Source organism: Cheilinus undulatus, linkage group 11, assembly GCF_018320785.1.
Source record: "Cheilinus undulatus linkage group 11, ASM1832078v1, whole genome shotgun sequence".
NCBI classification, from domain to species: Eukaryota; Metazoa; Chordata; class Actinopteri; order Labriformes; family Labridae; genus Cheilinus; species Cheilinus undulatus.
This window is the reverse complement of record NC_054875.1, coordinates 14,012,911-14,036,166: the sequence shown is the minus strand read 5'-3', so window position 1 is coordinate 14,036,166 and position 23,256 is coordinate 14,012,911. Positions and strand designations below refer to the sequence as shown.

Genomic DNA, 23,256 nt, shown 5'->3' with positions numbered 1-23,256 from the left:
TTGGCCTACTTTATTGAAATGTTAGTGACTCTGTTTAGTTGGTTATTATATATTTGAGATACAAGCTTTGCTGTCACCATAGGTAACCACTCATCTTTCACATTACCTGTGGTGCACCACAAGGTTCAGTTTTAGGCCCACTTTTTTTTCTATTCATATTTTACTTCTTGGAAATGTCATATAGCATTATAACCTTTCTATTAATTTCAATGCTGATGAAACACATGTATACCTCCCGCCAAGACCTGATGACCAAAAAAGCCTGGGTGCCTCCCTTTGGAGGTCTTCCTCCAAAGGGAGGTGCCCAGCAGGCATCCTGACTAGATGCCCAAATCCCCTCAACTGTCTCCTTTCAATGCAAAGGAGCAGCAGCTCTGCACTTTGTTGTTGATGTCTGAACTCCCCACAATACCTTTAAGGCTGAGCCCAGCCACTCTCTGGACAAAACTAGTTTTGGCCTCTTTAATCTGCAACCTTATTTTTTGGTCATTGCCAAGAGATCATGATCATTGGTGAGAGTTTGGAGGCAGATTGACCAGGAAATTAAAAGCTTTGTCTTTTGGCTTTTGAAAGAGAGCGAGAGAACATCAAGAGAAAGTGAGGAAAAAGGGGGGAAAGAAAAAGCACAAGCTGTCAGTTGGTAATCACTGGCCAACAAAAATATAAATATAAATCTATAGTAATAATCTGAAATTAGTCATCTACACTTTTCACTCCTGTGTCTAGTGAGTACATTAAAGGTTAGTGGAAAAGTTGTCTCATGTTTAGCTATTGCTATCATTCTTACTTATTTGTTGTCCATCTCCAGGTGGTCTGGATAGTTACCTTCATCCTCACTGTACTGCTCAACCCTGACCTGGGTCTGGCTGCTTCCATTGGTTTCTCCATGCTCACTGTCATATTCAGAACACAGCTGTAAGAATGCACACCCAGAATGATGCATAAACAAACACAACCGCATTTCAGACTCGCACACTCTTGATCAGTTGAAGAATTTGACAAGTTGAATGCAAATCACTCAACACAAACTAATACAATTTGTTTTGTTTGGTGTATTTCCAGGCCTAAATACTCTCTGCTAGGACAGGTCCCAGAGACAGACATTTACAGGCCACTGGAGGACTACAATCAGGTATGACACAGTTTATTTTGGTAAAATACAAGCAGGTAGGAGCATGAGGACTGGTCAGAGGGTAACAGTGTAATCAGAGCTCATTGTAATGCAACAGGCTGAGGTCAGCAGCCAAAACACAGTCTGCAGGCTCTTTGAGGTGAACTGTTTATAAAGAACACCTGTCCCAGTCGCTTCTGTTCCTGTCATAGTCATAAGGCTAAAGTAATGTGAGTAATGCAGCTTTCAATGTCTTATCATAACACACTCTAAACAATGCTCCACTTAGCAATGCCTTCCTTTTTTCTTACTTTGTTTTGAGTTCAAACCTTTCAAGTGTCCTTTTCACCATTTTTAAGAGTCATTTGTGCCAGTTCTTTAAAATGTTTTTTTTTCTTAAGTATAGTAGAACTGTCCCTTCAGTTTGGCTAATATTGTTTGCTATGTAGTTTACAATCACTGTACAGCACACCCAGAATGATGTGTTTGTCTGAAATGTTTATAATTATTACAGTGAAATATGATATTTCAATAGGCGTTTAACAGTATATGGTACTTCTTAGGGTTTAGGCCTTGAGTATCATGTCTCTTGTGATAGCAATAACATGGCAGTTGATGGTCAATATTTAGTAGATTTATTGAGATGAAATTAGGTGCAGATATGCATGGTTCCTTATGATTTTGATAGTCCACTGATGCTTTCTCTGACTCTGTCATGAGGTTGAAATTTGTGGAGTGATGCCACACATGCAACTGGATGCATCCCTATGGCATTTTCACACACATTTATGCCACTTAATATCTTGACTTACATAGGGGTGGCATGAAGTATACATGTGTGTGCCATAGGTGATTTGAGATTTTTTTTAGAAATGCAGGAGCCCCCCTTAATTCAATCTCAGCACCCCTAAAATGATATAATAGGAGCAAAGCCCCAACAGATTTTTTTTAGAGAAATCTTGCAAAAATATCTTACTTTAGCCAGCAAAATGTGAAACTCTGAATATTACCATGCCAGCATATAGGGAGAAATCATCACAGTTTTAAGAAATGACAGGAAAAACAAACAAACAAACAAAAAAACCCAGAAGTTAATAAAACCAAAAGACTAGTATAGTTTTAATAGGGAAAATAGTATTCAGTGAAGAAGTATGACTGGAATTCTATGTGTTGCAATTTCTTAAGGAAGCTAAGCACTGCTAAAGTCTGATCTTAAAATTGTTCTTGATGTGTGAATATGCGACTTTGTTTCCCCTATCTATCTCCATTTGATAACTGATAATATTAGAGTAACTACAGATTTTTACATTTTAAAGTATCACAAAAGAATGGCAACATGTTAATCTCTGTAGCTTTAAGTTTGCTGATGACTCTGTGATCATGTCCCTTCTCAGGATGGATGATCCTGATTCTGGCCCAGTTGTGCTAGGTTTGCTGACTGGTGCAGGTCTTCCTTCCTTGAATTTAATATGTCAAAAGCAAAAGAGTTGAAGGATTAGATTTTAGGAAAAAATCCTGAAGTTATCTCTCTCGTTGTCATCAATAACCAGGCTGCTCAGGCTGTGTAGCACTATAAATATCTGAGTACTCTCACTGTTGCCAGACTTACCTTTGAGTTTCAGGTAGATGCTGTTTGTTAAACAGAACATCAGAAAAGTTAGGAATTTTAACTTTGATAATACTGTTGGGGAAATGTTTTATTTTTTGTTTTATTGAATCTAGTGCTGCACAACTGGTAAGTTTGAAGTTTTTATTTTATCATTGTGTCGTACATAAAATCATATGTCCAGCCGACATGGGCTTACATAACACCAAGAATTAAAGCAAACCAGGATCAGAGTGCATAGTGGTCCTCTCACCATTATAGAACAGAAAAGGAAGACGGAAACAAACTAAGAATTAGTTAAATAAACTATCTTGTCTTCTTTTCCAGGCTTTTGAGAAAAAAAATAGCAAGTTTAAACACATCAAACTTAAACAGCCGTCCCAGTTTTGGCTCATCAGACAACTGCAGGATTTTAGATTTTTGACAAGTCATTTCATGAAGCAATACCTTAAGTCTTATGTCATCATATTTGGTACAATGCAAAACAAAATTAGACTCACTTTCTATTTCTGCTGAATCACACAACTCACAGAGTCTGTTTTCTCTGGGGATACTTTTGGATCGACCGATCTCAATAACAATGAAAGAGTACCTGACCTTAACTGTGCTAACAAGGATCTTTGGCTTTGAGGTGATTGAGATGTAAAGTCCAGTTCAGGCGTAAGTGTGTTTTTAATCAGCACATATGTGCTTAGTTTTGGTTTGGACAGAACATTTTCATGACATGTTTCTTCAAACTTAATCAGCTTACCTCTCAGTGAGTTAACATTGAAGCATAAATTATTCCTGTAGATATAAAACACATATACCTCTATAAATATGGAATAAATCTCATTAGCACATGGAGAATTATTTACTTTACTCCAAAGGATTACTCTTTCATTGATTCTGTCCTCTGGCATCATGATCAATCTATTCCACAATCGAATCATGTCACATTTACGTTGAATTATACCTGGTACCCGACCAGCGTCGCCTTGAATAGCTGGGATTGGAGGAAATCTGTGAACCCAGAGAAAACATCGTACAGCTCTGTTATGTATAGCATTTTTATTTTCATAGTCTAGGTAATATTGTGAGATTATACTGGTCAATATTGCAGTTACATTATAATGCATGAATATCATCATGAGTCTACTCACTTGGCTATTATGGAAACGGTAGAGAATAATGAGAATTTTAAAGTGTCTATTTCTCGACTCAAAACATACAAATATTATTTAACCTAAAAAATTTAAAATCTTTAAGTTTTTACAGTATTGCTTGAAGTAAGTTAATACATTTTTTTCCATTTTAAAATAAAAGTACATCAACAGAATTAAATTGTTGCACATTGTTGTAAACTTAAAAGCATTTTCTGCTGGCCTTTTATGTGACAATGTTGTTTCACAGCCTGATGTCACCACTAGGTTTAGATGAGTTGTGCAGCACTAATTAAATCTGTTTTGACATTTTCTTTAATCTCTTGGTAAGAGTCCCTCAGTGTCAGACATCATCCAGGCCACTGCCCCTGCTTGGGTGATTCATAAATGTGCAGCAAAATCATGAAAGTCTTTTTTTTTTTGTGTGCTAAAAAGTGATTTATTTATTAATGATATAAGAGACGTTGTGATTTGTTTCCATGTTAAATATGTTCAGTCACTGACTCACCGCTTTATTTTAGGTGAAGGAGGTGCCTGGGATTCTAATCTTCCGTTCCTCTGCCACTCTCTACTTTGCCAATGCTGAGATGTATCAGGAAGCTCTTGGTAGGAAGGTAAAGACACAAACATGCAGACTCTTCACAATACCTATAATAATAATAATAAATACATATGGCACATAATAAAAACACCTTTAATAAAGTGATTATACAACCCATATCCTTTTTAATTTTAGATAGAAATAAACAATAACAAAGCATGCAATATAATAAAAGCAAAATCAATTCCACTGGCCAGGTCAGTCTTAAAAGCATCAATCATTGGTCTTTTTCTCATGAAAAAACATTCAGAGGGAACATACTGTTCTGAGATCTAAGAGAAGGGTGTCTGAAGATTTATTACCATAAGAACAGACAGCAGACTCTCTAGATTTCATGTGGTACACTTCAGAGACTTCTGAAAGATGCAGCTGAAGATCTGAGAGTTTGTCTGTGGACATAAAAGAAAAGGACCTCATTGATATATGTTGGTGCTAGATTTTGCTGGGCTTTGTTGAACTTTCAGACTTGCTCTAAATGATATAAGTTGTCTGGTTGGTGATGCTAGCAGAGGAGAAATTTGATCTCTTGTTTCTGTTTTTTTCAACTGGCTGTAATCATCTACATAAGCTGCCATTTTGATGTTTTAGGGAGACAGCTGTCATTATGAAATAGTTGCCACAATATTAAGCAGTCTGTAGTTAAAGTATCTGTCAGCATTTCAGTAAATCTCAGAGTTCAGAAGAGTCTTGATTTGGCAATGGGCTGAAAAAGTTAAAATAAGTTAATTCCAATCTTATTAAAATCGCCCTAAAAGAAAAGAAAATTAGCCGAGGGACTTATCTTTCTGTCAGTAATGTGGTCTCTTTTGCTAACTCTGCTCTCTGCCTGTGTTTATGGACTTTTGAGGACTGAAAAGTCTGTTTCTGCACATTTCTATCATTTTAGAGAAATTGTCCAGAGATAAATAACAGTGAGCTAGAGCACTTGAAGAACTTGGATTGTATAACTGGAGTAGCATTGTGTATCATCAAAATAAATTTATACTTGACAGTTTGGTAAATGATTCTTTTTCATATTTATATCACTACATGGTTTCTTGAGAGAAAGCATGTTGTGAAATGATAATTGCCATGAGTTGCTCAGAGACTGAGTTTACCTGCTGATATGCAGTGCTTAACAAATTTATTAGACCACCTGTCATATTTGTCTCAGAGACCATCCTGCATCAAGAAGTGCTTTAATGCGTACTCTTTCATTTTCAGTGAGCTCTCCACGTTTTACCATTTTGAACAGGAATGAGGGATTTCAAACTGAATTCACCCAAATTTGAGCCAGCTCACTGGGCTTCTCTGAGAAGTCAGAAATGAATCAAGCATAACATTCAACCACTATAACTATTTTTTCTTTTCAGGAATGCAAGTAAATAACTCTAATTTGACATATTAATCAAATATTAATGTGCTTTACTATTTTTGCAGTTTTTTTGTAAATCAGTACATTTGAAAAGTCATGGATAACAATAATAGGCATTAAAAATATCCTTTGGGTTAAAGAGCTTCTACATATTGGTGTATTAACCATTGCAGAAACATAAAAAATGATTTTGGTAATTACTAATGCTGTTAATTTAGGGCAGCTGTGGCATAAACCTTACTTTGGTTAGGGTTAGGGTGGTCTAATAAATTTGTTGAGCACTGTAGGTGTGGAAACTTTGAGTCCACAATAGCTGCTGTCATCAGGAGTGGGACTTCACAACTCTTCAGGACATTTCTGATTCTTGATAGTGGCTCATAGACACCTGCAGTCTGCATTACTCTGCATCCAGAGTTTCCTGCTTTACTGAAGGCTGATGTTTTATGGACCTTCCAAACTTTTTGAAGATAAATAGAGACCAGACCAGAGGAGCTGAATGGAAATTTGTCATCCAAGTTGGTTTATGGCTGCTGCTTTGTTCTTCTACTGGCTGAGACAAGCTGCAGTTGGTGCTATATGCATGATATGCCAATATGCCAAACACAGAGGCTGTTTGGTAATAAGAAAAAACACTCCAGAATGTTTTGATATAGCGCACAATTGAACCAGCATTGCGCCCATTTTTACCTTATACCTGCTAGATCCCATCTGCTACTCTGTAGAGCCTTCCTTTCCCCAAGCATGTCCTGTTTGAAGGGGCAACACACACTGAAATCTCTGGAGGCTAATGGCACGACTATTACCAAGTACTCCCTAACTTCAGCAATACCAAAATATCCCTTAAATGCTTTCCTAAGGGGTAAATTTTACACACATGAAAGTTTTAGGTGTTAAAGGCCATTTTTGAATTAAAAAAGGAAAAAAGGAAAAGAAAGAAAATTAAAAATATCTTATTTGCACAACAAACTTTTAGGAACAGTCAAAGATGGGCGGACTCTAAAACTTTAGCACTACAAAGTAACACCCAAGTGATGAAATTTTATCAAAGGGTGGTTCTACGGATAAACCAAAACAAATACAAAGTGAGTTGTCACTTAATAGTAAATTTTATTAGGGTGTTTCATATTATACATCTAAAGTTGACTTCCCTCACATATTGTTTGCAGACATCCTAGCAAGATAATCAGGCCATGAAATTAAGAATCTAACAACACCAACACCTATAAGCAATCAGTACTAACAAGACGTTTTTGAAATGTGCATTTGACCCCTGGGCAGTCTCACATTAAACCAAGCAAAATCAATCATCTCTTGTAGCCTAATATTGCTAATCATACTGAGTTGTCATCGTTGCCCTTAACAGAGATGACCTCACTTCTGTATTTGTCAACTCTACCTGCACTACCTCCAAGGCTTCAGGCTCAGTCCCTATAAGCAGTAATGTTGCCACCACTATCTCTCTAAAATTCTGTCAATGTCAGTGATACATCCCAATCAGAGCCCCTTAAACTGCTTTTAGACAGGAAATTCCACACTAAAATTGGCCTCTGGTCCTCCTCAGCCCACCACAGCAGCAGCCATCTCAATGATTGAAACCATGCCTTGTCCCTAACCCTCAAACAGCTCTCTAGAGAAGTCAGAACTGGTTAAATATTTTCTACAACGGTTATAAGGCTAAAGGTTTAAAAGTGACACCTGCCCTCCTGACTACATTGCATGCAACATAACGCAAACAATAGGAACATGGATTAATGTGTCAGTGTGGACATCCCAAGAAAACAAATAGACAAAATTGATTACAAAACACACACAGGCATAGACACCGAATAAAGGAAAAAACAACTTTGGCAGCCATGCCCTTTTTCACAATTTCCGTACAATTAACTCCTCTCTTACAAATGCTCATTCCTGACACACTAATAACTGACCCGACATTTCACCGATTCACACATCAAGATCCTGACAATCATTGTTCAAAATGTCATCCAACCATTTTCTCCTCTCCTTTTCTTTCTGTTAAACTTTTTTGTTCCAATTCCCCCCCCCCTTCTTTCCTTCCTCTCTTTTGTCACATCCCTTTGGGGCGACTAGGAAGACAGATTGAGGGAAGGTAGAGAAGATGACAAAGGACTGAGGGAGGGTGAGAAGCAGAGATTGAATAAGGAAGGGAGATAATTGAACGTCTCATTCATTAATATGTCAACATGTCACAGCCAGGGGGTTGCTCTTCTCCATCTTATCTTTGACAGAAAAATACGGCGTTATAGAACTGCTGTTCAATTAGTCTTTAAGGTGAGACTGCAACCAGATGAATCCCATTCATTTCTGATTTACATAATAAGTGTTCTATCAGTCTCTTTGGCATGCAGACAACTGAATTCAGGTTTTCCTTTCTGTTAAGTTGTATCACTCACTGTTAGGAGGGACTGATATGCAGCTTATAAATGGATGCTAAATCATACAGACATGTGTCATACACTTGTGTACACATTGTTTTTTGTCAGTGCTCATAGCTGCCAGTTTTGTTTGGATGAAGCAGGATGGTTTAAATGGCTGTAATCAAATTCTTATCCACTTAACTGTTGCCAGACAGACATTTCAGTTCTAGAAAAAAATCATAAAGACTATGGAAATCCGATTGGCTGTTTGTGACTTATGGTGTACAGCATTTTTCCTAGCATAAACATCCCTCCCTCCTATTTGCTTTTAGTCCACACTCATTGAAAATGGTGCATATAGCATAGTGTGTGATAGTCATAGGTTGTTTTATCATAAAGGAAGGTAATTGTCTAGGGCCCCATCATGCTACAAATTTAAATGTATTTTTCATAAATTGAACAAGACGTGTTCTGAATGTAAATAAGGTTTGTGGCAGAAGAATAAATGCTACACTAGTCACATGATTGTTTGTGCTTTTGAGTTACCTGGCAAAGCAGGTGGATTTGACCGACTCCATATCTGTCATCAGGCAAATCCATCTAGCAAAGCTCCAATCTACATCTGTGCCAGACCCAAAAACAGTGTGGACTAATCAGCATCACTTGCAGAGAACAAGGAAGTAGTTATGGGTGGAGTTAAGTTGTTCTGGAAGCTGATAGCAATGGCTGCTACTGGTATAGCAATTAGCTCGGGTGTAGCAGCAATTTTATCAGAACTTTATTGCATATTTTTATTAAATAAAGAATTAAAAAACCACACTGAAATCCTGTCTCAGCAGAGAAGATGTTTTTGCATGTCTCCCTACAGGCTTCAGCTTGAATTTTAGCCACCAATAAGCCGAGCTGTTTATAAACTACAACAGCGCTAGCCTGTGCAGCTCAGGTTAGCACTGGACATGCTCATGTTTACTATCTCATTTTGTGTTGTTGGTCTGATTGGCCCGTCATGAATGTGACAGGCACAACATTTGCCGAATCAGCTTCCAAGAATACTTTGAAACATTTTTACCAAATGCTTTATATGGGAAGTTTAACAGATAAATGTGAAATATATCCATGCAATGGTTGTATGACTCCTTCTATCTGGTGTGTCAGGTTTTTGAGGTTTGATGTTGTCGCCCCATCTCTCTAGGATGCTCTTCCTTTTAGTGAACACTATGTAGTATCAAAGGAAGTTTTTAAAAAGCAACTGAAACACATTTCTTTAAATTGGCTTTTGAACACCAGATGAAATATTGTACACATAGTATTTCTGTTTTATACCAGTTCATTTTATACATTTTTGCTCTAAGAGGTGTGTAGACATTTAGAACTGAGATTTCGGTCTTTGGGTCTGGTAGCTCTCTGGTTCTTTTTTTAATTGAGAAGAGATGCTTTAAAACATGTTGTTCACTGGCTATGACTGCTTTGTGAAAAGTGAGGAAGGGTGTCATATTGATCTTTGCCTGTGGCCTCCAAAGTACTAAAGCCGTAATTTACAGTAGCTTTTAGGTCAAATACCTCACCTAAGCAGAGCTGTTAATGACTTCAGCATGTTTGTCATGTATATTTTAGCAGCACTAAAGCTTGTCAGCTAAAAGATTTAAAGAACGAGGTTTAGTTTGCTCCAGCACTATGCACCCAAAGTGTTGTTTTTATTCACAATGCTACAGTCATTCCCTGCTACAGGGCTGATTAAGTTACAAGGACTGGTGCAAGATCACCAACCTAAGTAGGTACTATTTATAGTATATACAGGTCTGTGCGCATTTTTGGTATGCTTGCAAGAATGCTGTCTAGAAATGTTCAGTGTATAAAATATGCAAGGACATGGGCAGATTTACCTGAGGTAGATAATATGATTTAAGATAGTTGATTAGTGCAATATGAATAAGAAGCTCAGCATTTTACCACAGAGAGCCTTCTTACTGAGATACAGTAAGTCACTGACAGTGCAGTCACATCATGCTGTAATAAATTCTTCTAGTTTTTCTCTCATAAAGGGTTTAAATTTATTTTATTTTTGTTGAAGAAATATACAATCTTCCCTCCATACAAATGTGTCAATACTATTGTGTAGAGCTAATATAAGGATTGAGCTGCCTACCTTGGAGAAGTCTTTGTTGACTATGTGAAGTGCGCTGTCTAAAATGTGTATTGCACAGACTCAGTGAGGTTGAGGGTCACCAATTCTCTTCTACTGCTGAGTCAGCAGCGTACAAATGTGTAACACTAATGGACTCTTTACATAGCAGCTTCCACCGTCAGTCTGGGTGTGAGTGTTGTTGTCAGAGTGTTTGAGTAGTCAGACTAGAAAAGCTTATATAAGCTCAGGTCCATTTGCCTTTAAAAAAGTTAATTCTCTGGCATGAATTAATATGACTAGTTGTTAAATATGTAAATTATAAGGATTTTAATGAAGAAGGTAAAGTTCGCCCATGTCCATCAATTTTGTCTCATTCTTAACGAAGCGAGGCGGGCATGAGTGTCTAGTTTGAGAGTTTTCCTGCCTGGTGTTTTCACTGTATCAGGCGCTTCACCTGGCTCTCCTCCAGGGCGTTGTGGTTGTTATGTCACTAAACTGTGTGGACAGGTAGGACATCATACCTACCACACCTGTTCTATTGCTTCTTTGTTATTTTAATTTTAGGGAGGTAGTTTACCTGCTGGCTGAACTGTCTGGACTGGAAATGAATTTGTGTGGTTCAATGGCTGGTTATGGGCTTTAACTGGAAATAAACTTTAGCTCAGAGTCTTATCAGCTGTAATGGATAGGCATCAACTATAACATCTATGTACAATTAAATTGCAGTCTACATAAACATGCCTTAATACTGTCAATTACCAGCTATAACAGCAGATCAATCATCATGTTTTCCTTTTACAACTTCCTCTTTTTGATTGCAGTATTTTTCATGTAAAACCTGAATATATTTTGATGTGTTGCCTCACTCAGTTGTTCTTTCTGAATTGTAAAATGTTGTGCGACTTTTTACCTTTACTTTGGTGTTAGCTCATGCAGGACAGGGAAGTCTGACGTACAGCTGCAGTCAGATGACTGCCAGCTGATTGAATTATTGTCTCCTATAACTCTCAACCAATCACAGCTATTTCTCTCAACAAGATGGTCCATTTAGAAATGACTTCTTCCCACTGGTTTCTGCTACACCAGATCGATCCTGCTGCTTTGCAGCTGGCAAAGCTTTGCCTCCACCATCCCTGCCTCCTCTTTTCTAGCCTAAAACATTTGTTGCACCCACTGCTTAGGAGTAGAAATTTCATTGTATTGGACTTGCAAAGATACCCTTATCAATATGGGTGTTTCTAGCACTGTGCTTCTTGGAAATTAAAAAAAATGTACACTCGGCTAACCAATGGGAGTATATTCTGAGCAGAGATTTCATCACCAAATAAAAATGCATAATGCAATAAATGGTTAAATCCACTATGAGAGTGTTCCTGACTTAAAGATGTACAGCTGATTGAAGAACTTATAATGCGGTATGTTGTGGTCATCATAACACTGCAGTAAAATAGGAAGGATAACTTTGATCGACCTTTGGACATTTATAGTTAACCTCACTTGAATGTTTTGTTTCTTTCAGTCTGGCATTGACATCACTAAGTTCCTGTCAGCCAAGAAGAAACTAGAGGCTAAAAGGAAGAGACATGAAAAGGAAAATGCCAAAAAAGCAAAGAAAGAGGCCAAGAAGAACACGGTGGACTCGGTAAGGTTGACCAAAGATGAAATATTTACTTTTCAATTCTTCTACCTTCTTTTGTGAATTATTCTTCAGCTTAGCCTAGCTAAAACTCCAAGAAATACATTCTTTATCTATTTCTGTCATTTCTTCAAATGTTTTTATCAGTGCATTGGGTGCAGAACTTTACGAATCACCAGCCACCAATGTGTAACCCTGTATGTGTCATGTCTCCTCCTGTACAGAAGGGGGAGCCAGAGAGTGAGCAGACGAAGGACATTGCTGTTATTGAGATGGATTTTGAGCCTGACCCCTCTCTCCCAAGAGCCATCGTACTCGACCTCAGTCCCGTGAACTTCCTGGACACTGTTGGGGTCAAGACGCTACGCAGTGTAGGGATACACAGATCCCATTTTCACTTTCACACCTACAGAGAGGGGAAGAGGGGGTTCATCTCATTTTACAAGTTTTTTTTTCATTGCTTTATTAACAATTCAACATTTAAGCAGTAAGGAAACAAACAAATATTGAAACAGACGTACAGAGCACTAGGGGTTTGATGAAAGCAAAGTAAGGAGAAGGACAATTGAAATAAATAAATTACAATAATAAAAATAATAATAATTACAACTTAAGGGAGACAAATAAACAAACAGTACCTTTACATGAATTTAAAGAAATATTTCAAATTTGGAGCACAAGGTTACAGTTTTAACAGCTTTTTTGTTACAGGAGTTTGCTAATGTCTGAATATTGAGTTCAGCTCGAGCGTAAAGCTCCCATTTACACTTATAGTTTCTTTCGGCTTTAGCTTCATTCCAATAGATGTTTATCAGTTGTTTAATTCTGAATATCACTGCATCATGGTACAGAACCGAGCTGTTAAGTTTCCAATATGAGTTCCTAGGAAATTTTGCTGTAGGAAGTATAGAAATATGGATTTTTATGGCTTTGTGAACAGTTAAAGGGGTGGGAAGAATTGTAACATCTATATTGTCAAGAAGGGTGCTTGAAACTAGCCAGAAATCTATTCTGGAGTGTCTTGATCTTGAGCTGTTTCACCATGTATAAGTTCTTTGATTTGGGTTTTTGACTCTCCAAACATCTATTAAATCTAACCTCTGCATTAGCAATATTAGAAATGAGCTTACATTACTACAGGTACCTGAAGGCCATCTATCAATAGTATCATCTATAGCAGTGTTAAAGTCACCAGAAGATAAGTGTGGAAATTTAGTCAGCCAGAAGAGGATCCTGCTTTCTATCTCTTTAAATAAGGACTTACTGTCAGATATAGAGTTATGTCCATAAACATTAATACAAATAAAGTGTGAGTTGTACATTTCGAAAACCTGACAAATATAGTGACCACTCTTCCAGTGACCACTCAGAGTTCTGAGAAAAGATGTGATCCTTGTTTCCCCACTGAGATCTCCAAAACTGCATATCATCAACAGTGTGTCTCCTGTGAAAAATATAAATCTGTTTTAAATTGCTTTAAAGAAAAGATATATAGCTTAAAGCTTTAAACTGTTTAAACCCCTGGTGCTAAAAGAAACAATAAAGACATAAACAGTTTGGATTGAAATAACCTTAGTTTGGAAACACTAAACTGAGATGACATGAGAACAGTGTCATCAAAAATCAAACAGTGCAAAGAAATGGCTTATAAACGGCCATCGTATCATCGTAGGATGAATATCCTCAGATTAAAGAGCTCATAGCTTTTCAGGTACCTATCTCAGTGAATGTCTCAGTGAATGACTCACGCTGGAGGAAAAATCTCCTTTTTATCAATGAAGGCATGGCCTCCCACAAGGTAGGCAGCTTCACCTTCCTTGTGGGCTTGATCCACCAGAGGCCAGAGTCTCATTCTGGCCTCCCTGTCCACTTTGCAGAGATCCTCTCTGAAGTGCAGACCTTTCTCTTTCAGAAAAACGGAATTCTTTGCAGCAGCCCAAACTGCTGCTCTGAGAACACGGGATGAGAACTGCAGGATGATGCTTCTGCTCTTATTGTTCGGCTTCTTCACTCCAACCCCGTGCACGGTATCAAAAACAGCAGACAGACGTGCAGCTTCCATCGGAACCAGCTTCTGCCCGATATGAATAACTTCGTTACATACATCTTTATCCTCCACTCCCTCAGATACACCATGTAGTTTCAGATTCCAGGGTCTGGAGTATCTTTCCATCTCTGTGATGCGTGTTTCTAGCATGTTGATCTGCTTCTTGTCTGTCTCAGCAGCACGTTCAAGCTTTGTGACTATAGCTTTCATCTCACATACTTGGCTGCAGACATTCTCCACCTTTTCCTTCAGGTTGGTGATTTGGGTTCTATTGTTCTGGACCAAGTTCTTAAGCTCGTCAAAGCGCATGCTGTTTAGCTCCGAGAGAGTGGCGACATCATCTGCACTGTCCATTACACTTGTACCTTTTTTGAGCGGAGGTTTCTTTGGAGTGATGGCTAACAGAGGGAAACCCTTTTCATTCATTAGAGAAAGTTTTGGAATATCGTTCCAACGATGTAATCAGGGCAGTTATTGATGAGAGCATTGGAAACTTCGGGTGAAGCTAATTCCCCCATTTTTCTTGCTACTAGCTTTCTCTTCGCGCTTGAACTCGGCATAACTCATTAAGCTACATTCAAAGTTCAAAAGCCAGTGGTTACAGTCTATTATTAATTTGAGAATGACTTTTAAGTCAAAAAGAAGGCCATCTTTGCCTATTAATGTCCTCTTTAACGCTGCTCTCGAAAGCAGGCCTGTTCATGGCACCATCTTGGAACCAATCCTTCTCATTTTACAAGTGAAAGTTTTAAACTCATTCTCTCTGGTATGTACATTTATAAATGGATGACTTTTTTCATATTGATATTAGATGTTTTTCAAATTTCATATATCCAATTGACTCTGAGGGAAATTTGAAATTTTACTCTGTTTTTGTAAGGCACATTTCACATACAGGTGTGAAAGAACAAACATGTCCCATAGACATGTATTTATGGAGGGATGTCAGAGTGAGGGGGCTGTTCAGTGGCTGCTGTCTAAAGGGAGACTGGAGTGAGAGATGTTATTGTGAAAGCTACTTAGATAAAGTGAGGCCTGATTAACTCAGGTGTGCACAGGTTACTGCTCAATTCACTTATGCCCTCCCTGAATCTGCCTATTGGCTGCTGAACCAGGAAACTAAGCCAACCAAACCCATGCAGACAGAAAGGACAGGCCATCAAAATGCTTCATTATAAAGCCAAGCATTAAGCAGAGGTGGACAAAGTACCAGACTATTGTACTCAAGCAAAACTACAGTTACTTTGGTTAAAATTTACTCAAGTACAAGTAAAAGTACTGGTCTATAAATCTACTCAAGTAAAGAGTAAGTCATTTAAAGTTTACTCAAAGTACTGAGTATCTACTTTTCATACCCAAGGAGCATGTATACTGGTATATGACCTTTCCTTCATGTGCAGTAACAACAAAAGCATAGGGATCTCCATCCAGGCTGTTTATTATGAGGCTTGACTAAACCTAAAAGTAAAAAGCAACTGCAATTTTTGCATTAAACCTGAAGCCATTCTCTTGCTATGTGCCACTGAGAGTTATATGATGTGAAAATTAAACTTCTGACCATTTTCTTGTTGTGGAAAGAAAGTTTGGACCTCCTAATTTGGGTTTATTTTTCTACTCAGTACTTCATACTTCTTAAATGTAGTAAAGTATGGTACTTCCACCAAATTATACTTAAGTAAAAGTAAAGGTAGTGATTTTAAAAACACTTAAAAAAAAGTACAAGTACACAAAAAAACTGAGTTCACAAAAAGAGGGAAATAGAGGATACCTATTCGGATCCTTTTGTTTTTTGCCGTGCGAATCCCTACCTTTTAATGACCTCTCTTTAAACAACAACCAGAGTTTTTCTCTATTCATCCATTCTTCTCTCATCATCTTGCTCCTCAGGCTTTTAATTAGTGTAAAGTGAATTGTCAGATCAATGAAATAATCCTCAGCCTGACCTCTGCATTTACTGTGTCTGTTTCAGATCCACAAAGACTACGGGCAGATCGGTGTGGAAGTGTTTCTTGCTGGCTGCCAGAGTAAGTCCCTCTACATCTTGAGAAAGTTACCGTAAAGTATGTCAAACAGCCGTGTGGATTTTGGCTTCATGTTTGATAACATTAATAAGCTTGAGTTGGAAAAACCCCTGGAGACCAGGATAACTATGCTACAGCTGTTGCTTCTTGTTTGACTATAGATATATATTTTTTAACCAACATAAATACAAACATGAGTTGTTGTTTAAAAATATGTGGGTTCATTTTCTCTGAATCCATTTTCTGTCCATTATAAAAATCTTTTCTTAACCTATTTACCAGTAGACTTAAGAGATCCCATGACAGTTAGTCAAAAATATTGCCAAATCCTCCTGGGATTTCTTTGTCCCACATTACAACACTCTCAACAATGTTGTTTTAATGTCCAGACCCACCCTGTCACACACAGTTTGAAGTCTTTCAACAACACTGAATGTTATTTTAGCTATTCTCTCCTGTTGTTGTAAGGTTAAGTAAGTTTCTGGTAGGGATCCAAGGTTTTCTACATCTCATATGATATGAAATACTGGATCTTAAGGAGATATCCTGATTCCTGAGCTCAGAAGGAAAGAAAAAGTACTGCAGCCTTGTGGACTGGTTTTGTTTTCACTGCAATAAACCATATTTTCTTCTGTTATCTTTAATATCAAAGTCTAATATGGTCTGACTTGCCTGATGGAAAATGTGGGTCTCCTGGAGGAAAAAAAACACAATGCTGGAAGCTCAGACGATTAGCAGCTGTAAATAGCCTGTAGTGGGTTGATAGCCTGTTGTGAGGTGAATTGTTCCTTGTGAATGATTAGGCATGGAAACAGACTGCAATGAATATTTATATAGCAAGGAACAATAACAAGTTCAATCAATGCCTTGACTAAACCCCTCATCCCCCTCAACCTTTTTATTTTATTCCCCCAACTTTGGCTTCATCAAATGTCCTGCCTTTTCCTTCAGTTTCTTCTCCTGACTTAGTCATCGTCCCGTTTTTTTCACCCATAATCCTTCTCTGCCTTTATATCCATTATTTCCTCTGTCTTTTTTTTTCTCTCTAGCTGGTGTGGTGGACAACCTGCAGACCGGAGGTTTCTTTAATGAAAAAGTGACAAAATCTTGTCTCTTCTCTACCGTCCACGATGCAGTTCTGTACTGTCAGTCCTTCATAAAACAGAGTCAAGATAAAGGGTTGTATAAGGTAAGTTAGATTCTTTAAGGTACAGTATGGGCATCACAATGTAGAAGGAACAAATTGCAGGTTTGCTTTTAGTGATAACCTCAGTGCTGCATGATGTTGGTCTAATAATAGTTATTTCTAGTTATGGTGTTCTGGTTTTAAGTAACTAATTATACCCATGGTAGAGGCAGAGAGGAGGATCTCGTATTAAAAGGCAAAGCAGTGCATTCTAACCCAAAATGGATGCGGTGGGTGTATTAAATACCTGCCAGTAATGATCCAATGCTCCAAAAAACTCACCAATTTCTTTTCTTAAACCTGGATTTATTCATTAAAGTGTTATTAAAGGGACAAATACCTCTTGAAGGTTTCCATAGTTGTGAGTTAAAAAGTAATAGCCTACTGGTTTTAGTGGAACCAACCCACCATGGTTCATTGGCATAGTTGATTTACGGTTTCCCATCCATCTGAGCAACACCTCATACATGGTGTTTGGGAAAGCAGAAACTTTCAAAAAGAAAAAATGGACATTTTGTCCGTCACATTCATCACAAGCCAGTCAGAGCAACAGAGCACATGATGTAATGGTGTTTACCACTACTCGATAGGTAGCTCTTGCCATGTCAGTACAAGATTCTTCACTATCAATGGAGCCAGTAGTTTAATCAGCAAAAGCCCATCAGTGGAGGAACAAAGCTTTCAGTGTTCTTCTTTGCTCTTCTTTTTATAGATAAATGTTGTCCAGTTCTGATAAAACTGCTGCTATTGCTGCATCCGTGCTAATTTCATCACCAGCAACCTTCGTTTTTTATTTATAGATTTCTTTTTGGAATTTTTATGCCTTATATTGTTAAAAGAGGACGGATAGAATTGCAAGCAAAGTAGGGGAGAGACGTGGGAAAGGAGCCACAGGCCGGGCTTGAAGCCATGCCACTTGTGCACATTGGGCGCAACCTCAACACTAATAATAATAATAATAATAATATCTTGAATTTATATAGCGCCTTTCAAGAAACCCAAGGATGCTTTACAGGAACACATAGACATGGACAAACAATGTGAGGGGTAGGATGAGTGTAAGGGGTGGTTTAGTGAAGACTGTAGGCTGTGGTGAACAGGTGGTGCTTGAGACGTTTTTTGAAAATGCCATCTGCACCCCATCGGCAGCCATTGTTAAAAGGCTTCAGTTTCTTCAACTAAGCTGCGCTCATAGCTTCAGGTTCAGAAGATGCTGATCGGTCATGCCATTCTCTGACTGGAAACAGTATGACTACCATAAAACTCACATAAACTGCATAGAGTGAATACTGGGAGCAAAGGGCCTCATTCACATTTATTTTCCAAAAATAATTTTTTTCTTAAGAAAATTTCTAAGAGAAGCATACGAGGAATTCATGACGCAGTCTTAAATTGCTGAATTGTTTGCACTTGTGTTCATTAGTTAATGAATTTCAGGTGCTCGTAAGCTCCTAATTAGCAAAGAGAAACAGCCTTGTTATGCCCATATAAGGACATACTGTATAAGGGCGGTGTGCAGAGACAGAAGGTACACAGGAGAGGAAAAGAAGCAAAATATCAGTAATGCCCAAGCTGAACAAATTATAAAAACAATTAGAATACTTTGATATTTCTAAAGTGGACGTATTCTTACTACAAATTAAACCAACAGTGGAAGAGTTGATTTTATTTTTAGCACCAGTAGTTGATAAAAAAATGTGCTATAGACATCTTTATTGATATTTTTAGTTCAGATTGTATTTGATCAGAAATGGCATGCATCGTGCTGTAGAGAAGTTGTTATCATGCATGCCCATAGAAAACTTATATAAGGGATGTTTTTGACATTTTGGTGGAGCCCTCAGTCTTGGTCCCATAACAGACTTGCAGTGTCTTATAACAGTGCCAGGACTAATGTGTAATCAAACACTCAAAAAAAGAGAAAATGTCAGTGAAGCTTGGTGTTGGTGAGGCAGAAAAGCTTGATTTGTTGTTGTGGATTAATGCCTTTTAAGAAGATTACATAGATAACTCTCGCAATAGACACAGCTCTAACTGTAAATTATAACAGACTACCTGTTTTTAATAATTTAACATCAATATTTGTGTCAATTCATCGATTTCTTAGGTACGTAGCTGTGTTAGAAGCTGGAAAAGTATACTAAGCAGGTTGTGAGCAGGTTGGAACCTCTTAAGGTTTCCATTTTGTGACGACAACCCACTTAGATAAATCATCCCTTATATGAAGATCAGTGTCCACCAGAGATGCTCATAAGTATCAGTGTTTTAGCCAGGCTGTATGTCAGCCATATGCTTTTAAATTCTAGCCTCTTCATTACCAGATGAAAAGAACCCAGAGGAGTCAGGCTTTTGTGCACATGAGGGATCTGTAAATTCTTTCATGAGGTTAAATAAATAAAGAAAACAAATTTCTGATCACCCTTCCCTTTGCTTACCAAATACTGGGATGAAACCTGATTTTTCCTACAGATTAGCCTCTGAACATTACTGTTTGACTTATTTATATGGTTGCTATGCAGTGTGACCTCAGCTGCAGGTTGTCAAGCGGTAGGGAGTTTAGGATGGATAAGAAAGTTTTTAAGGATAATATTTTAAAGTATTTTTGATATTCTTTGATATTTTATTTGCAGGAAAACAAACAAATTGTTTTGATGTACCTTATATGCATTAAACTTCTGCTCATCCAACCACACATCATTAGTCTCTGTTTGGAAGACAAACTAGTCCCGGCCATTTGTGTGTTTATCTCATATATACACCTGAGCTTGCATGCAGCTCTGCATATTTTTCAGCCAGCTCTTTTGTTTTTCTGCCTGCTCTGTTTAAGTATTTAGCTGCTTGCGTGACTTTTTGTTTCTGCTCCCATGGAGAGAATTAACAAAGAACAAAGACATGGCAATGATCCATGAAGCACAGTTTACAGGAGTAGCCACTTTTCATGGGAAACACACAGAAATATACAATGGGATACAGAAATACATAAGATATTAGAGAGATGGTTTCTCAGAGCAGCATGAGGCTAGGAACACACACAGGGCAACACGGAGGCAGCATGAGTGAATAAGAGCCTGTTTATACCTTATATTAAAATCCATCCTGGGTGAGCTGAAAACAGATATCACATTAGTATGAGTGTTTACACTGCATGCCAATTGAGATCTTGAGATCAGAATTTACTTCCCCGCCTCACATGCAAATAAACAACTGCAGGTTTAATAAAAAAGACTGAATAAACAGTTGGGAGGAGGCAGCTTTGCTCTCCCATGAGGGAATAGTCCTCAATACTGTCTGGGATTCTTGGGGTGGCCCTGTTTACACTTTGCATTAATGAAACAAAAGCATGTATGAGGTCAGGCTCTGATGTTGGATGGTTTGCAATCTCCATGCCATTTCATCCCAAAGGTGCTTGATGGGGTTGAGGTCAGGTTCTTTCACAATAAACTTTTTAAACTGTGTCTTTATAGTCCTTGCTTTGTGCTCTAGGACAGTCATTTTGGAATAGAAAGGGCCTTCCCCGAACTGTTGCCACAAAGTTGGAAGCATAGCATTGTCCTAAATGTCTCGATATGCTGAAGCATTTAGATTGCCCTTGACTACAGAGGTCTAGCCCCATACCATTATGCCTGTTCCATCAAACTTCACACAATGCAGTCAGGCAGGTAGCGTTTTCCCAGCATCTGCAAAACCCAGATTCACCCAACTGACTGCCAAACAGAGAAGCGTAGTTCCTCATTCCACAAAACCTGTTTCTACTGCTCTGCAGTCCAGTGTCAGTGTGCTTTACATCACTCCATCCAAAGCTTGGCGCTGGACTTGGTGATGTGAGGCTTGCATGCAGCTGCTCAGCCATGGAAACCCATTCATTGATGGCTAAGTGATGATTCTATACACCTGTGGCAACAGATTTGGATGAAACACCTGAATGCAGTAAATAACAGCTGTGGCCAAAATTAAACTTTGCTAATTTGGATGCAGGTATCCCAGATTACCTCTGTTTCTGGTCTGAACAATCAGATCATAGTCTCTCCTCAATATGCATTGAGGTGCCTCAACACCTGGTATTAATGTCCACTGATATTGCTGCACAGCAGTGCAGGGGTTAGCCAACCTTCTTGCTGCCTCACAGCAAGAAGGTTCCTGGTATAAACCCTGGGCAGGGCCTTTCCGTGTGGAGTTTGCATGTTCTCCGCGTGCATGCCTGGGTTCACATCAGCTACTCCGGCTTCCTTCCACCACCAAAGACATGCTGGTAAGGTAAATTAATGACTCTAAATTGGCCGTAGGTGTGAGTGTGAGCGTGCCTGGTTGTTAGTCTCTCAACCCTGCTATTGACCAGTCCTGGGTGTACCCCGCCTCTCGCCCAATGATGGCTGGGTTTAGCTCCAGCTCCCCCACATCCCTGACAGGGATAAGCAGTGTAGAAATTGATGGATGGGATGATATTCAGTTACCCAGGAAGGGTGATTAACTTGCCAAGGCAAATGTTCTTCAATGGCACATTTACACAAAAAGACAAATTAAAGTGCTTCACACAAGACATCAAATAGTTATTAAAGTTCATTATGTACAGGGGTCAAAATGATTACATACACACACATTTATATATTCAGCACATACTTCATGAATGTATTTTACAGGGAAATCATTTTCTGTGAGCATGGTAAAGGTTTTCATAGTAATATTAGAAGTTCTAAAGCTTGGCCAGGTCCCTTAATTTTATTTTAATTTCATTATATTTCTTCAAGTTTATTCTGTGATCATAAATAAACAGACACAACTGAATAAAAAACTCCAACAAATCAGGAAACAAGATCAGTTTTACATCCCTGAGGCTGATCAGAAAAGCAATATGTCAACTTTACCATAATGCAGGGAATGCAAGAATCCACATATTGCAAAATGAAGATATCAGATGCACAACCATTATTTCTGAATTTGCCTCCTGCTGAGACAATAAATCAAACAGAATGCTGACAGCTCTTTTCTGTTCTGTCTCTTGTCTACTGAGATTTTCATGCTCTTCTAAAGGAAATGGAAAGTCTCGCACATATTTTGTAAATCATGCTGGCGTCCTTCTCTTTCACCCTCGGTCTTTGTTGGTTTGTGTGTCCTTCACCCTCCGGTTCTTCCTCTCTGTTTGATCTCTCCTGTCCTTTTTTTCTTCGTAGGAGATGACAGAGACACATTTCTGAGTCCTGAGGGTAACCAGGGAGGATGTTATGAGGAAGTGCCACACATTGTCTGCAAGGAGATTTATCCTGACAGCTTCGGATTACAGTGACTTCTTCCACCTAGCAAACACAGCAACAAACACTGTATGTAGACAAGAATAACAAATATGTAAATATATGACCACAAAAATATGTATGTAGTCCAACAGCAATATGCAATATTTTGGTGCTAATAAATAAATAACAATGATAACACAAATATCTGCATTCATGAAAATTTATGACAATCTATGTTGATGATCTTAGAAGAAAAATAAACACTTATTTATTCAGATGCTTCACTTTGTTCTTTTTCTCTGCATACGCAGACAGTTTTGAGATAAAGAGAACATCTTGATTTGGTTGCATAACAACGGGAAATCTCCAAATACCTCAGGAAAGATCTGAACTCAGGGAAATGTTGCCTTTGATCCAGATCTATGCTTTTCTTTGTAACATTTTCAATAGAAAAGGCTGCTTTGGCCAAGTTTTTCCTGCCTTTTCAGTGAATTTACTTACTATGCAATGAGCTGTTATGTTACATGGGTGCCACACTCATTTTATACAGGTTGATTAACTACTTTAAGCAGAGGATTTACTTGCAAGTAATCCAAACAGGTCAGGCATAAGTACGCTTTCCATGTATCATATGGTAATTTTTTTAGATTTAAACTTTTTTAGGGCCTAATGATGCTAAATTGCAAGACTGGGGTATTCATTATAAATATACATTCAGCATGACTGTTTATGGCTTTAAAACAGAAACCTGTTGTCCACAATATTTGACTTGACCCTGAGATTATTTCCCTTGACCTGGGATCAGTGCACAGAGTCCAGAC

The 23,256-nt window shown here is 38.2% G+C and overlaps 1 protein-coding gene across 2 annotated transcripts in view; it reads left to right on the top strand.

The window, feature by feature from the left end:
* Positions 1 to 22,624, top strand: part of slc26a6 (solute carrier family 26 member 6) — a 35,946-nt gene extending 13,322 nt beyond the window's left edge. The window contains exons 13-20 of one of the 2 annotated variants that reach the window (XM_041798989.1): positions 809 to 915; positions 1,063 to 1,132; positions 4,381 to 4,473; positions 11,837 to 11,959; positions 12,178 to 12,324; positions 15,970 to 16,024; positions 17,071 to 17,210; positions 22,376 to 22,624. In XM_041798989.1, the coding sequence (XP_041654923.1) occupies positions 809 to 915; positions 1,063 to 1,132; positions 4,381 to 4,473; positions 11,837 to 11,959; positions 12,178 to 12,324; positions 15,970 to 16,024; positions 17,071 to 17,210; positions 22,376 to 22,399 (759 nt within the window). In that variant the 3' untranslated portion in view covers positions 22,400 to 22,624. The remainder of the gene's footprint in view (positions 1 to 808; positions 916 to 1,062; positions 1,133 to 4,380; positions 4,474 to 11,836; positions 11,960 to 12,177; positions 12,325 to 15,969; positions 16,025 to 17,070; positions 17,211 to 22,375) is intronic. The other variant, XM_041798990.1, reaches the window with a different exon arrangement.
* The last annotated feature ends 632 nt before the right edge of the window (positions 22,625 to 23,256 follow it).